This window comes from Diabrotica undecimpunctata, chromosome 3 (assembly GCF_040954645.1).
Source record: "Diabrotica undecimpunctata isolate CICGRU chromosome 3, icDiaUnde3, whole genome shotgun sequence".
Classification (NCBI taxonomy): Eukaryota; Metazoa; Arthropoda; class Insecta; order Coleoptera; family Chrysomelidae; genus Diabrotica; species Diabrotica undecimpunctata.
The window spans coordinates 88064775-88081793 of record NC_092805.1 but is presented as its reverse complement, the minus strand read 5'-3'; the positions used below and the strand labels follow the sequence as shown (position 1 = coordinate 88081793).

General features: G+C 33.3%; 2 protein-coding genes across 4 annotated transcripts in view; one reads left to right on the top strand and one right to left on the bottom strand.

Moving 5' to 3' along the window:
* Cals (calsyntenin 1) overlaps window positions 1-17019 on the top strand; it is a 457567-nt gene that overhangs the window by 74514 nt on the left and 366034 nt on the right. The window lies entirely within an intron of this gene.
* The window catches only part of LOC140437016 (glucose dehydrogenase [FAD, quinone]-like), a 97878-nt gene that overhangs the window by 57118 nt on the left and 23741 nt on the right, over window positions 1-17019 (bottom strand). For 2 of the 3 annotated variants that reach the window (XM_072526235.1, XM_072526236.1), the window contains exon 2: window positions 6614-6703. The exons of the other annotated variant lie outside the window; for it this stretch is intronic. In XM_072526235.1, the coding sequence (XP_072382336.1) occupies window positions 6614-6703 (90 nt within the window). The remainder of the gene's footprint in view (window positions 1-6613; window positions 6704-17019) is intronic. 3 annotated transcript variants of the gene reach the window in all.

Sequence of the window (17019 nt, the reverse complement as noted above, 5' to 3'; positions counted from 1 at the left end):
CTCTCACTGGAGGGGACCACATCACGCCAGAACCAAGGGACAGGACCTAAACGCATCACATTAACTTATACAATACATTGTTTTATTCTTATTGTTAATTTATTAGTTATAATATAATAAAAAAAACTTGATAACCAATACCCTTGTTAGTTAGGTATACTTTTCGCAAAATTTCTAAAATAATGTTTTTTGAAAACGATTTCCAGAGTGGAAATCAAAACGTCAAACAATAGTTAAAAATGTAATTTTCATTACAATCAATTATTGTTGCTTAATAATAAGCGTAAGATTGAACTTTTTCAAACAATATTGACAAATTACAAAAAACACATAACACTTTTTAATTAAATTATTAGAGATTGAATTGAATTGAAGTTTGGATATAAATAACCTATTTAAAAAATGTGCTATTAGATAAGATTAAAAAAATAATCATAGAACATTTGAGAATGATGATACATTGACAACTAGAGGAAAACTAAATGTATCAGCTATAATGAACCTAATATTTATTTTCAGTTAAATTATGATTTCTTTCCAAAACCCTTTTTGGTTTAGAAATGGGCTCTGCTTTATCTCCATTATTGACAAATATATTATTAGAAGATTTTAAAACAAATATTGTTTCTAAATATTGTCTAATGAGTTTAAAGATACATTTTAATCGGAGTTTTTATGCCGTGTCCTAAAATTATTTATTTCTTCAGTTCATCTTCGCTCTTAAAGTTATTAGAAGTAAACGTTACCTCGTATCGTTCCTCCTCACAACTGATGTGTATCCACGAAAACGATACGATGTCATTCTCCCAAAACTCTCTGTCAATCCAGTCGTCCTAGGGAGCGTTGATATATATATATATATATATATATATATATATATATATATATATATATATATATATATATATATATATATGTATATATATATTTAGTTCAATAGCTGACAGGGAACGTCCCATGGACAAATAGGCACACCAAAAGCAGGTCCCTACGGAGGCCCCTACTGGACCTCGTTCCTTTGCACATTCTTATAAGGGTGAGACGATAATTAGATATTTATAGCCATATGTTACCTAGGTACATGCCCAAAGCACCTTTCCTAGTAGACCCTAGTAGGCAGAGGAAACACAAACCAGACTTCAGGGTTATACCTGGTACACAGACGGGTCTAAAACGTTAGAAGAGTTAAATGAAGGAATATTCAACAGTGTAATAAGGCCGAAGTACTGTAAAAACCTGCAGAAATCAACTCAGATCATAGCAGGCTTCCTTACCGGAGATGCACCAGTTAAGGGACACCTACATACAAATTGGGTGTTTCATGGAGACTTAAGTTGCAGACTATGTAGCAGAGGACCGGAAACAGTCAACCAATCTTGCATGACTGCGAGGCATTATGTAGATTGCACACCGTAAACAATGTTCTGATCAGCTATCAAGTTACTCCAAAAACTTATGGTACCCATCCTCTATACCTGTACGAACGGGTACAGGTTGCCAGAATTCTGAAATGGGTATCAAGAATGAATAAAAGGTGTTAAATAAATAACCTAACTGGCTGCAGTACTACCGGTTTATAAGAGATGGTTTAAACACATTATTTTACTTGGAAATGGAAAGTGCTAGACCATTTCAGATAAAGGATTTTTCATATCTACCTAAACGAGAAGAAAACAAGCCTTCTCATCCAAATATCATCTCTATTTGTCACATTATCACATAATACGTACCGTTTAAGTCAAGAACAGTTTACTGATACCACTACCTGATTATAAACATTAGGTAAAATGATTGTTATTGAAATTTTATGTTACAGATAATTTTATAATTTTTATGATACTAATGTTTACTTTTTATATTTCCAGGTAAGAATGAACTACGTCTGGACCAACTCAAGATAGGTAACCTTTTTTACATTTACTCCAAAATAAGGGCAAAACTACAGTAGATATCAACTGAAACTTAATCTAAACGCCCACAAGGGTTTATCCTACATATTTAACCTTTAAGACTAGAAAATAGATTCTTCAACCAAGAATTCTGCCTTCGGCCAACAGATCTTCCTAGTATTTCCCTGTATTATGAGTCTCAAAATTTCATATTTTGGTCCCCTCATCACGTGGTCTAGGTATTCCAGTTTTCTGGTTTGTATAGTGGTGATCAGTCCATGATATTTTTAATATTCTGCGTTATAACCATAGTTCGAAAGCCTTGATTAATTTTAAATTGTAATTTTTAAATGTCCAAGTCAATATAAACATGTACAGAAGCTGTATTTATTACGCGTATATATTAAATTTCATGAGAGCTGGGATCCAACCGTACAAATTAAAAGCCGAATAGAACGAGCCCAGGCTGCATTTGTAAAAATGAGGAACGTACTTTGCAACCACGATCTTAGTATTGACCTTCGCGTTCGAATGACATATTACTATATCTTTTCAGTGCTACTGTATGGAGTGGAAGTGTGGACTCGTAAGTGAGGCTATGTTTAAATGCTTGTAAGCCTTTGAGATATGGATAACGACGACTACTAAGAATAAGCTAGGTCAACAGTTAGAAATGAGGAGGTACTTAGACGGCTAAAAATATAATCTCTCTCTTGTCGTTTCCCGATTACTGAGGATCGTGATTCCTTACAATATTTCTAACAATTTTTCTCCATTGGTCTCTATCTTCAGCTGCTCTGAGAGCTTCGCAGAATGAGTTTCCAGCTGAATTCTTAATTTGGTCGGACCATCTAATTGGTGATCGTCCTCTTGATCTTTTCCCCCCGAAACGTTTCCAGAAACAATTAATCTCTTCAAACTATCGTCGCCTCTGCGAACCACGTGACCGAAAAATTGCAGAATAAGTTGCAGACATATTGTGGACAGCCTTTTTTTAATCTCGAGTTGGTTTAGAATGGAAACGTTTGCCCTATGAGCTGTCCAAGGTATGCGCAGCATTCTTCTCCAGCACCACACCTCAAAGGCATCAATTTTTTGGCGCTCGCGTCCGCGAAGACTCCAAGTCTCTGCCCCGTATAGAAATATTGAGAAAACAAGGGCATTCACCAGTCTTATCTTGATATTTTGAGAGATAGATCTGTCTTTCCAAACTTTAGTTAGACGACTCATCGCATTTTTTGCCATACCAATACGTCTCCGAACTTCTGCTTCACAGTTACCATCTTTAGTTATACTAGACCCGAGATAGACAAAACTGTCCACTATCTGGTATTCCTGTAACGTGTTAGTTAGTTGAATAGTTTGGAATCTGTCGACCACCATTATATTTGTCTTAGCTGTATTGATTTTCAGACCAACTTTATTGCTTTCGTACTCAACTCTTCGCAGGAGATTAAACATTTCTTGCTCATTTGCTGCTATAAGTGTAGTGTCATCAGCATATCTTAAATTTTCCTACCAGCCACTGTTACTCCACCGGCCCATCCATCTAAAGCCATCCTCATGACATGTTCACCATAAATATTGAATAAGTCAGGTGAAAACACGCATCCTTGTCTAACACCTCTCTCGGTCTTCCATTGGTTTGAGAACTTCTGAGATCTAGTCATACTGTTGCTATATTGGACTGGTACAGATTTTTAATAAGTGTCATCAGGTGCATTGGTGTGCCCATTTCTATTAAAATGGACCACAGATTTATCCAGCTTACACAATTAAATGCCTTTTGGTATTCAACGAAGCATATAATCGTAAGTACTTGAAATTCTCTAGACTTTTGAATGAGTTGTCTCCGGTTCAGGATTTTTTCCCGTTTACAAAAATATAATAAGTGAAACAAAAACCAAGTACATTACAGTCAATAGGAGACCTGGCAATGAAAATAATATCGCATTAGACAACTATACTATCGAACGTGTGGATGTCTTTACATATTTGGGTACAGAAATAAATCAAAAGAATTCTCTAAGTAGCGAAATGAATGCACGTATTGGCAGTGGGAAACTATTAGACAAACGAACCGAAATGACAATTTACAGAACATTAATTAGAACAGTAGTAACCTATGGATGTGAGACCTGGCTAATAACAAAAAAAGTTAAATAACAACAAGACATGCAAGAGAAGGATGATGAGAAAAGTATATGGCCCGATGCAAGGGGAGGACGGGACTTGAGAATCAGAAGAAACTACGAGATTAATGAATTGAACGAAGAGCACGATATTGTACGACTTGTAAAAAGTCAGAGGCTGTCATCATGGCTGGAACATGTCCAGAGACAAGAACGTATAAAAGAAACTGTTAAAAAGTTATAAAAGAAAGAAAATGTTAAAGAAAGAAACGAAGATCCAGAACGAGATGGATGGATGACGTTGAAGATGACCTGAAAACTATGAAAGTAAGATAGTGGTGTAGAAGGGCACAAGAGAGATCTAAATGGAACGAAACGACATAGAAAGACAGGCATTACCCATCCAGGGTTGCGATGCCAAAAGAAGAAAAAGTACAAACAAGTACGATTTTTTTTTTCGTTGCCAAAAGGCATCCTCCGGGTAATATAAAGTCTGCAAATGAGTCGATCTCTATCGTTTTCCTGCACTTATAAATAGCTTAGTTATAAACAGGGGTAGGCTATTTGTCACGGTGATTCAAATACTCAACGTCTCCAGAAGAAAACTGGATTCAAGCACAATAAATTAAATACTCAACGTATCCAGGTATGAAACGTGACTCCCAGCTTGTAGTCAAACGTGAATTTTGTTGGATATTGGTTTATCATTTCCTAATAAAATACTTCGCTATTTAATTCTGCTTAGCCCAATACTAAATAAATAAATTACGGCGATAGATAACGATTTGAGAATGGGGTTGCTATATACTGAACCGTTCGTTAAATGCCAGCGGTAATCCGTTAGTCCTGACCAGTAAATATTAATTATATCGTGATTTTCGACACAAGTAACGCCATTGTAAATCTGGTCGATTATAAATACCAGATGGTCATAATTTTCCGTTAATGTCGTTTTGTTTCCGAGCCAGAAAGTTCGTGGTTTGAACAAAAGTACCCGCATTAGCGACGACGCTTTATAACTGAAACCGCTGAAACTAATCTGAGTTAAACATTTCCATTAATTGTTAAGCTTAAAGGTGATTTTACGTACAATAGAGGAGAACAATAGTGCAATATTGAGAAATGAATAAATACTTATATTTATGATGGCCAAAACAATGAACAGTTTCGTTTGAAGACTAAAATGTAGCACAACTATAACAGAGGATAAACAACACTAATAAACACAGTAGATGAGGGATCGACAAAATATAATAGAGCGACGTTAAGATGAGATTGTATAACCGTAGCCGATGTTCTTGTATTTATTACAGTATACTCCCTTTATAACGAACACGGTTATTACGAGGTTTCGCTTATAACGAGGTACATTAGATGTCCCGTGAAATTTCTATTGAACTATAACCCTTTATAGCGAGGTAAATTTGCTTATAACGAGAAAAAATAAGATTGAAAAACATGTTTTTTACGTTTTGGCCCGGTCGTAGCTATAAATAAATACTTTAACTGCGGGCCGCCCGCAATAAACTTCTTACAATTTATGATTCTTAGTCGGAAATGTAAAATTTATGATTCAAGTGTCATTGTATTGGGTTGACCATTCACACGTGTTTTAAAGGTTGTCAGAAACTTTATCTAAGGACAAAACGCAAATGAAGAAGCATAAAACTGTTTCACATCTTTAGAAAATATGATAGATAGAATACTGGACAATTTAAAGCAGTCAAAAATGACAAAATAACTTTATACGCTTTATACATATTTACAGAATACAGATTTTTTGTTTTAACGTATATCATTGACAGTAAAAGTAAACAACTCTTTTTTGTTTTAATGCATTTCATTGGCAATAAAAGTAAACAACTTTGTTTTAAAAACGCTATTCAAACAATATTTATTAGCATCTTATATTGCTCCGAATGGCTTCACTATAGAAAGTTAATGTTTTAGAAAACTACATATTCATATGCATGCACAGTATTATTGTTGTTGGATATAACGAGATCCGCTTATAACGAGGTAATTAGTCTGTCATTTCAGTTCTCGTTATAGAGGGAGTCTACTGTATTTATTAATTGTAAAATAATTTTAGATTTTTGGACCCCTCTGAATTAGTTTCGGTGTAGTGAATCGCTAATGAATTTTTTTTATTAACCGCATCAACCACTGAGAGTTATTAGCGGGAGAACAAAATACAATAATTTCAATATAAAATTACAAAGTAAATTACAATTTAAGTTAATTATAAAAATTAAAGTTATATAAACAAAAATGTTAATTAGCACTTTGTGTGTAGTATGAACCGTTCTCTCAGAAGCAACGCTTGAAGCGACCGGCGATTTTGACTGTCAGTTACGCGCGCGAAATCAATTTTAAATCAAATTTGTATCAACTCGACGGCAAAAATTCGATATCTTTTGATCAGAGTGTCCTATCCACAAAAGTCAAAATGTGTTTTAAAGGGAAAGGGTGCAGCTTTCGTATGTAATTTTTGTATTATGCCGAAAATTAAGTCAGTTCTGTTCAAACATTAATTTTAGTGTTTGTTATTTACAGTTTTTGCTGGTTGTAATAATTTTTCTACTTCATTACTGGTTTTTGGTCTCTTTGTTCCGGCCTCTTCCTTCTTGGGCGTGACAAATGGTTGATCCAATACTTCCTCAGCGGGGAGTGTAACTCTATCTGAAAGATTCCGTTATAGTATCAGTTTCTAGTAATGCTTGGGGTGTTTTCTTTTTTATTTGTTGTTTTTTTGGCTCCTGTCATTTCAGGAGATGTTGAAATGTGAATGTATAGCTGTCTGTACTGTTGTGTTGGTACTATTACATAGTATGTCATTCTAATAAGCTTTGTGATTTGAAGGAGATATTTGATAATGAAACTAGTTGAAAAAGAAGAAGTACTGAATTGATTAGCAGTTAACTGTTGTAAAGAATTTTTGAGTTGTTTATTATTTTCTTTTTCATATATATTAACGTTCGTAGATTGAGATAGTTGGTTAAAGTTATTTATATTGGTTGATTCGGTAGTACAATTTTCATCTTTATGTCTTTATGTGGTATTACATTTAGAACACTTTAGACCATGTAAGGAGAGTTATATTATGTAAGGGGTTGATTATTTAACTTATTTTAAACCAGAGGATTTGCATTATTTGCATGTTAGAAAATTATAATTGTAACCTTATTTTTTGCACCATCAACTGAATGGTTGAATGACTGAATCCTGCAGACAGTCTGGTGTTAGGACTGTAACCCTATAGTAACCGTTAGTCTTACTCCCTCATATGTTTTTGACCGATTAATATAATACATACGGACACCTCATGTGATTTGAGTGATTTCGCTCAAATCACAAATCAATCGAATTATGTCGAGTTAAATATTATATATGTATTCAAAGCTTTTAATGTTTAGTGATTTTATAAAGAAACTAGGTACGATTAAATATTTTTTTACTTTGATGGATTATTGAAATTTTTACGGCGTTTTTATATCTTCCCAATTAACGTAAAAACTCCTAATTACACATCTAAATTTTATCTTTTACAGCGTTAACATAATTTATATCTACATTGTGTAACGTCGCCATTAAACCAGTGAGAATATTATTTAAATTTGTACGAGTTAAAAAGGCAAACTGCTGCTTGAACCTAAATTTTAATTTTACTCTTGAGTAAAGTAACGACCCAGTATGGATCTGGATGCTCAGGATCCCAGACGTTAGAAGAACTACCACGGGAATATAAATTAGTCATTAACGCCCTGAATTATAAAAGGATGCTTTTTTGTAGCGTCAACAAATCGATTTTTCGAAGGATGGGAATAATTAGGAAAAATTCGGTGAGAAATTAGGAATTTCTAAGACAAGGCTGGCTCGTAAAAAAATTAATAATCACGAGGTTCATGTTTCGTCGCGTCTGCTTTGTCTGCTATTATTGTATTAGATTAATCGATAAAGATATAAATATTAAGTAAAATAGTAAGAGAGAACCTTTAGTTGAGTGTAAAAATTAGAAGAAAGAAAATCGATGGTTGCTTAAGTGCTATATGACCCGGCAAAATAAAGCAAAAGACGGAAGACATTTGAGTTGTGAGATAGTACAAGATAGGTAAAGCTAGTTCTTATACGTCGCTAGTTGACTTCAGTCATAATTATATGTATGACGTCGAAAAATATTTTATTTTAATTTCCCATGTTAGAACAAATGATTGAATATGTTAAGACAGATGCTAGTAAAAAAACATTAATTAATAGCCATTTTAATTATAAATCGAACTAATAATAAAAATAACTTAAATATTTTACTAAACTAAAAGTTACGTTCTGGCCGAAAACAAATATTGTGTGTGGAGTTGGTAATATGGTTAGAGAGTTGGGTTATTGATCAGCAGATTAGGGTTCAATTCCCACCAGATTCCCCATTTTTTTTGACACAATTAAAAACTAATACAAATTATGATACATATTAGGTAACAAGTTTTCGAAAAACTCATTATTTGCAATGTATTTATCTTTTTTGCAATCAAAATTTAAAGTGTACGGATTTATTGTATTTCCAGTTGTACAGTATCAGTATTGAATGCAAAATAATTCGGTGAAGACTGTTCATGTGAAAACCATCACTAAATTATAAATCAGACTAATAATAAAAATAACTCAACAAAAATATATTTATTAAAAAAATCTCTTTATTTCACAAGGTATTAGTTTTCCATCTCTTGCGTTAATTTGCCGGGTTTTAATGCACTCATCAAGATATATGTGTCTTAAAACTGATATGGTAAGATGCTTAAATCTTACTTTCCGAACACGGAAAGTATTTTGGAGTAATCGATTAAGATAAATAACAGTAAGAGATAAGTAAATCCGTCTTACAGCTTCTGCGACAAGAGTATTAAATCTGACGTTTTTTACACGTATAGAATCATTTATTTAAAATATATCATTTATTTCTGATAATAATTAGTTTAGAATGATTCGAGATTTCTTTAACGCTATTCGTCTTTGTTAATCCATATTGGTCAATTCCTGGAGCTCTCACTAAATATGATTTCTGTCATGTGCTTTGTTTATCCATGGTTTTTCTGATGTAGAAACACATCTATTTTCAGATTGTTTTGCGTTATGTCCGATCCAACAAACATCCCAACCCCACCAAGAATAATCAACTAAAAGCAAGTCTATAGGCCTACAAGATCGATGCCAACTAAGTCAACTTTCGATCAATTTGAAAAACAATAACCGCCAAACAGGTTGGTTATAATAACAGCTTACTATTTTAACATAATCTTTTTTGAAGACGATTTCCGGAGCAGAAATCGAAACGAAAATCAATTGTGATTTAATTCTATATAAACATAATATTTAATTCATTATTATGTCGCATTATTATATATCATTTTTGAAAAGTGGCTAAAGCTTCTCTGCGTTATATGACAACCTACGTTGCTATTTAAAAAACACAACTTGAATGCAATCCAGAAAAAAATGGAGACCATAACTTCATTCAATCATTCATTTCGTATTACACAATTTCATAATTATAAATTTATTAATTTCAAAGAATACTTCAAAATCCAAGAGCACCTTATTGTCAGACTTTTTAGGAACCCTATATTATAAATTAAGTTAATATCGATAACATAACGATTCAGTGGCTATCTTGTATTACTAACCTAGTCCTAAATGATGTTTTCTATGCATATTCACCTCTTGAAGTTTCAGCACTGTAGAAATAAACTTTCAGTTTGAATGGAGTTTTTCGGTCACATAACACGTGTTTTATTTTATCAACAATATCAACCTATTTCTGAAAGAAATTACTGACAATAAACGAGCAGTACAAAACTATATAAATTTAGTATAATCTTTTCCTACACGTGCATAGAGCCGTGATTGTTTTCGAAAATGCTTATAAAAGCTTCAATTTTTTCTGTTTTACGCATATGTCTAGCTATGTTGAGTTTTTGTCGCTAGTGTATTATCATCCAAGCTTCAAAATTAATTACAGATGGAAATTTGTGGTGTTAATTATTCACGATATACTCTAATTAACGCTCTAAAATCCAAATGTTTAAACTGAAATAACTACAATGACTGCCAACGTGATATGCGATAATTTTAATTAATATGATTATTTCATTTCCGACCAAATCGAGCACTATACGCTCGGAACAACTAACGCTTATCCAATGGAAAGGAAAAATCCTTTGTTATGGTTTACTATTTTATTTTCGTCTTTAAACAGGATATAATTTCTATTTCATAAAATAAAATGGCTTGCTGAAATATTCCCGACTGTATTATTTAAAACATTTCCACAGGTCAGTCGAAACTGTCCTTTGTCTATGTACTGCTCGCCCTACAAGCTTCCCTCCTTCTCTTTCTCTGTATCTCTCTCTCTCTCTCTCTCTCTCTCTCTCTCTCTCTAATTTCTAACCTATGATATTAAATTTCTTCTAGGCCTTTCCTTGGTCGTCCCCTTTTGCTGTAGTCTCAGATTTATAATTCACCCACTGTACATTGCAATACCATTTTATTTTAATGTCGTTTCTTATTGTAGGTTTGACTTTCATGAATTCGCGTACACAACTATTTCTTACCCCTTTAACTTGAGATTATTGCAGATTTACTTCAAAAATACATTTTTATAGTTTAAACTTCCATCAGAAATTTATTCAATGGTTCTGATCCGTGATGTCAAATGGAGAACACATCATCTACATATCTCCACCTCCATGAATATATCTGCTAATAAAGGAGATACAGATGAGACCATGGCTAATCCAAAATTATGACAGAGTAAAGAAGCATCAATCAAATCCACCATTACAAAAATACCAAAAATTCACTTCCTTTTCTGGATGAGTTAATCACAAAAGAAGATACAGGATATGCAGCCAAAGTTTACAGAAAACCAACCCACACCAACAGATATTTAAATTACAATTCAACCCGCAACGTAATAATCAAAAAGAGAAAAATCAAATCATTTTATGAAAAAGCCCAAAATACCTGCACTAGAAGAGACTCAAAATTTACAACATACCATATTTTATGTAAATGGCCTATCAGAGAAATTAAAAAGGATAGGAAGTAAGTACAACATCACAACAACTTTTAAAACAACCAATACACTAAGATCTATCCTATGCAAATCCAAACCTAACAACACGCAAGAGAGATGAAAGAACTGCATCTATAAAACACCCTGTGGATGCAACAATTTCTATGGCAGAAACCGCAAGACCACTGACTATCGGGATAAACGATTATGAAACATACATCAAAAATAGAGACTTCGACAATGAGCACAGAGTACATTGGAAAAATGCATCACTAATCATAAAAGAAACAGGCCGAAAAAAATTAAAGAAGCAGCTGTCATCCTACTTTATGATGAAAAATGTATAGCAAAAGCATCAGCAAAATGCAGCAGGCTCTGGTTGCCAACACTAAAAAAAAGTTAGCAACAACATTATACCAACATTAGCAGAGTAATATAAAGTCGGAGACACATCATCTACTATTATACATAATACATATACAACACACAATACGTAAATATTTAATACATATACACGTAATACACAAACGATTAATACACAAGCAAATAATACAAAAATACACAAAATAATCATATTTTGATATTCTGAAGGCACAAACACCACCCTCAGATTTTTTAACTAAAAGCATGTCGACTGTCTACAAGATCGAGGCCAAGTAAGTCACTTGTCAGTTTCGAAAAACATAACCCGCTTATCAACTTTTGGTTATATATTTTTCGGTCATTTATTTATTATTTCTTTTGTTTGAAAACGATTTCCGGAGTGGAAATCGAAACGTCAAATAACAGTAAAAATGTAATTTTCATTATAATCAATTGTGGATTAATCCCATATAAATTTAATACTTAAATTAAAGAGGGGTACTAGAGATAAACTTGCGAGACAGAAAACCAAGTCAATGGATCCGACGACGAACAAAATAGAAGACAACGTGAGGACAGTTAGTATACTCAAAAATAATAAATGCAGCGCATCTGGCTAGGATGGAAGTCATAGATTAAAAAAACCTGGAACGTCATTTAATGTGCCAGTAGGTATAATGATATCGGAACAGTAGCAAGGAAAAACTGGATTGCAGAGCTCCAGAACAGAGGTAGGTGGAAAGAGCTGGATACATATGTCCACAGACATCGAGTTAGAGAAGGATAATTTCTAGTTATTTTAGTATATGTAATCAAACTTCATTAAAAAATATATGCACACATTTCAGTCTACTTCCAATAAGAAAAGTAAACGTATACCCGAGCGAGAATTGTACAAAGAGCAAAAGCATATCGAGGAATGCCAGAATTTCTAATTTTCACGTTGCTAGAAGCTTAGATCACCCTTTCAGAGACACGTAAAACGAATAGAAATAGTAAAACGGAACATTTAACGTGCAGGCAACGACGCTATTTCCTTGAAACTACCAACGGCAAAGCGCATAGAACGCCAAGTTGCATAGGACCCTAAAAGAGAATTAGCCGGAAGTTTCGCCACTTCTAAAGATTACTTTTGTATATGCGACGACTTCTTAGTTATTGCAAAGAGTTTATATTTCATTTATAACCACTGTTGTGTTGTTCTGAAACTATTCTATAAATATTGGATAAACACCGGTGTTACCGCATAAATTATGTTTTCCCTTTAAAGATCTTTTAAAATTAATAAAACCACACCTGTCCTTATTATTATTGTCGAGTTGTCTTCTCCGTGCTTCCAGTGTTCAAAGTGGTTTTTGAACAATAGTTTTTGAAGGATAGTTCTTTTTGCAACAAGTGCTGAGTAGTAAATGAAATTGTATAACGGGACTGTTAGGTGAGGCTAACAATTAACACTTTCTTCACGAGTTGCATACAATATATTTTCTACGTTCATGCAAAAACTAAAAATGTTTTAATTAGTCGGCACTAAGTGTATGACAATAAAAAGCGTTATTTAATAGCAAAATATTTAATATTTAAATAGGACACTACCGATTAGCATTGAAAAAGTTAAAAATAATATGTAAGGGAACGTTAACCTCAAACTTTAATAGGGTCTGACTCTAGTTACAGAATGTACTTCAAATATAGGGCTTTACATATTCCGCCATAATTCCCAAATAATGAAATTTACCAGAACGAGGAATTTAAAGTGATTTAAATTTAAAGCCTGAATGGTACACATCCAAATTTAGTCAGTGAAGTAAAGTATCTTGGGGTAATATTAAGACTCAAGGCTTACTTGGAATCAGCAGATATAGAGAATAACTAAGAGAGCTGTAACTATATCAATGCTAGCCAGACTCACTCATGGAAAAATGTGCGTTTAAGACCAGACGTGTTATATTGCATTTATAACATGGTGGTAAAACCAAAAATTACATATGCATCATTGGTATTTTGGCCAAAGGTTGCAAAAAAGTACCATCCTCCAATGAAGTAAGGTGAAAAAACTTCTTGTTTGGATCACAGGGGTTATGAGAGGCACACCAATGTCGCCTTAAGAGGCCGCACTCACATAGTTATAGGGGGATGGAGAAGGGGATATTATAGACTGGGGAAGGTGATATTATTATGTATAAAATGCGAAAGTGTGTTTATATAATTATTTCTAAGTAATAAGTATCTGTTTGCAAAGAGGGTCTGTCTTTTGATTACATCGCGACGTCTGGACATAACTGCCCACGTATATGCATTTTCGGCGAAACCTTTATTGTCATCGTTCATTGTTAAAAAAAAATCTGTTGTTCGATAGTGGACGGTAAACGTAATTTGACTAATTACGAGGGGAAACTAAATTAGCAATAAAATATGTTGATATTTCAACAACACCATTAATAGCTTTTTTTGTCTTCTACTTATCCTAGATATTATTTTATTATAAGCCACAATTCCCAATAAAATAGTATCTAATTTAACCTACCACAAGAAAATAGCTTCAGAACAATTCTACTTATTCTCTTTACTTAAAATATCAGTCACATTGTGAAACTCCCCTAACTCCCAGGTAATAACCGATGGGTCCCCCTCCGATAAAAAACCAGCCTGAGTTCCCGTTCATTCGAGGCAATTCTTGTCAACACCGCCGCGACCGGTCTTCCCCAATGTTCCCAATTTTCCTGCCAATTCATGTCAGCTTCTAGGGGATTCCGAAACTAACGGAGTTTTATATTTAAAGAGGAATTTTGTTGTAAACAAAACAGTTAGTTTTTGAAGATCGCGCCGCGTTTTAAAATGTTACGCACGTATTATAATAAATGTACACAAATTATATAATTATTGGTATAATATAAGTTAGATAGATTGTGCAAATAAAGACTTTAAATAAACTTTTAAGTGTTATAAGTGTAGAACCTTTATTAATAAATTGTACTTCACGATCATTAGCTAGACCCAAACTGTGTGTACCTATTATATTTTCACTTTTTCCACAACCTACTTTGGCATAACTATTTTTATTTCTGTTTACTTTTATAGGCTTTGGTCTTATATCTGTCTACAATATCTTAATATCATATTTCTAAACGTTACAGGTTGGAACGTAAACTTGAATAATATTTGGTGCGAACGGTTGAGCGTCCCATTGAATCATGACGCCACGGTCTGATATTTTACATAAGCTCTTCGTACAACTATGGATGTTTTGATTGACAACAAAAACAACCTCAACGATAACCACCAAGTGTCGTGATCGTCATTACCAGTGTAATTTGTCACATATAATGCCTCGTTTACATTCACGACTCAGTTTTTAAACATTGAAAAGAATGAATGGATTCCAACAATGTGAAATTCCTAACAACGTTGCTACATAAATCAGAAAAACACAATTGTATAGTTGTATAGTAAAACGTGGTCTTCATAAAAGCAAAATTCGGATTATGCGCTGGGATAATATATAGTTTAATATCTACAATGTATACAGAACATACTCCAAATTCTAACACCTAATTTTCAAAAGTGCTCCAAATAGTACACATCTCGTTTCATTTAACCCAGTTTTTATTTATTGCTGCCTGGTGGATGCCAAGTGTGGAACAACGAACCATTAAATAATAATGGGAATAACACTTCCTACAGTTAAATTTACGATCTGGGTTGAAAATAGTCCATTCAATAATTCATAATATAAATAGAAAACACACAACCTGACCGGGAATACAATATGTTTTCGTAAGTGTGAGAGGACTATACAAAAATCTTGATATAAAATTTGAAAAACTATCTGCATAGACTAATTAGTGGGATGTATGGTGTGCAATTAATTACGTGTACCGATACCTATATATTTTAATTTTTTTCCAGTCTGTTAAATTAAGCGTAAAACCATTAAAATTGTATTAAAACTTTATTCATTTCAAAGTATAGAAACAAATTATAAAGGCGGGTTGACACGATCCAAGAATGCTTGGATTCCAACTTGGACCAAGTAGACTTGTACAAGTGTACTTGTACCAAGTTGGTTGCCACGTTTAAATGACTTGGGTGTCAAATAACCATTGTAAAGATGGCGGAAGTGATTGTAGATGGTGTTGCTGATATGTTGATACATGAGCTTGAAATCCAGAAAAAATGCCGCACTTTTGGCATCTTTATTTTTATATTCCCTTATCCGTATATTCCATAATGCTTCTTCAGTTTCATATAACTCCATTAATCAAACACTTTCCCTTTCAGACCATCTTCTTTTTGTGTTTACTTCTCGTTTTCGATTTTTCGACTCCGACGCCACTGGTTTATTGTTTTTTGCTTACTAGATATCTTTTAGAGAAATTTGTTCCAATTCCCATTATAGCTTGGGTAGTCTTCTTTCCGGATTACATTGAACATGTTCATATTGTTCCACATTTGGGCGCCATACAGAAGAAATATTTTTGATTTTGAATTTGTAATGGTCTTAATCAATTACCCCGTATATTATTATTTATAATTGATATAATTTACTAACACACTTTGTTTTTTATTATGTAAAATAAGAATCATCCTGAAATACTTCCCACCCAAGAGAGCGGCGCCAACACAAACAAACATCAAAGTCGAAGGACTAAATACGGAATCCACGGAATACTTATACAGGAAAAGAATATCAGAGGAGATCGCTGGGAATGAAATATTAGAAAACGATAACATCGAGGAAAGCTGGGAAAAACTCAAAAACAACATAATTAACGCAGCAACAGAATCACTTGGAGAGAGGAAATTAACGAACACTAACATATCAAAAAAGAAAACACCATGGTTTAGAGAGGAAGTGAAGACAAAATGTGAAGAAAAGAAAAAAGCCTTTTTACAATACAGAACACAAAAAACACAACAGGCTTACATCCACTATAAACGAATCAGAAATGAAACGCATATTTTAGTTGGGCAAATAAAAAGGGAACACTGGCAGAGCTTCCCAAAACAGATGGAACACGTCTTCTACGGAGCACAAAAAGAAATATGGAGAATGATCAAAAGAAAAAGAACGAACTAATAAAAAACTAAACACATTCAGAAGGAAACATGGGTAGACTACTTTCGATCCCTATTAGCTAAAGGTGACAACTCAACCTGAGTCAACCTGATTATGGATTAAATAATAAAAAAAGGAAGAACTAAAAAAGGATACCAAATGGCAATACTACTCTCTCAAAGTGAAGATGATTTACAATGTATGCTGCACCAATTTAATATAACCGCCAGAAAATTAAACATGTTAAATAATAAACAATAAGTGATGGAGTTTAAATATCTAGGCATCACATTATCTATACTCCATTCGCTTAGCTCGGGCATATTTTGACAGATTTATTGTCGGAAACCTACAACCCAACAATTCCTACTTCTCAGTATTAATAGCTCAAGTATCCTACTATTACAGACTTCTTTCTTTACAAAAAGAAGAATTATTCTAAATAGTGGGTCAAATTTTGGGTAGTATATATTTTAGTTGTTATAATTTAACATAACTATTTATTATATG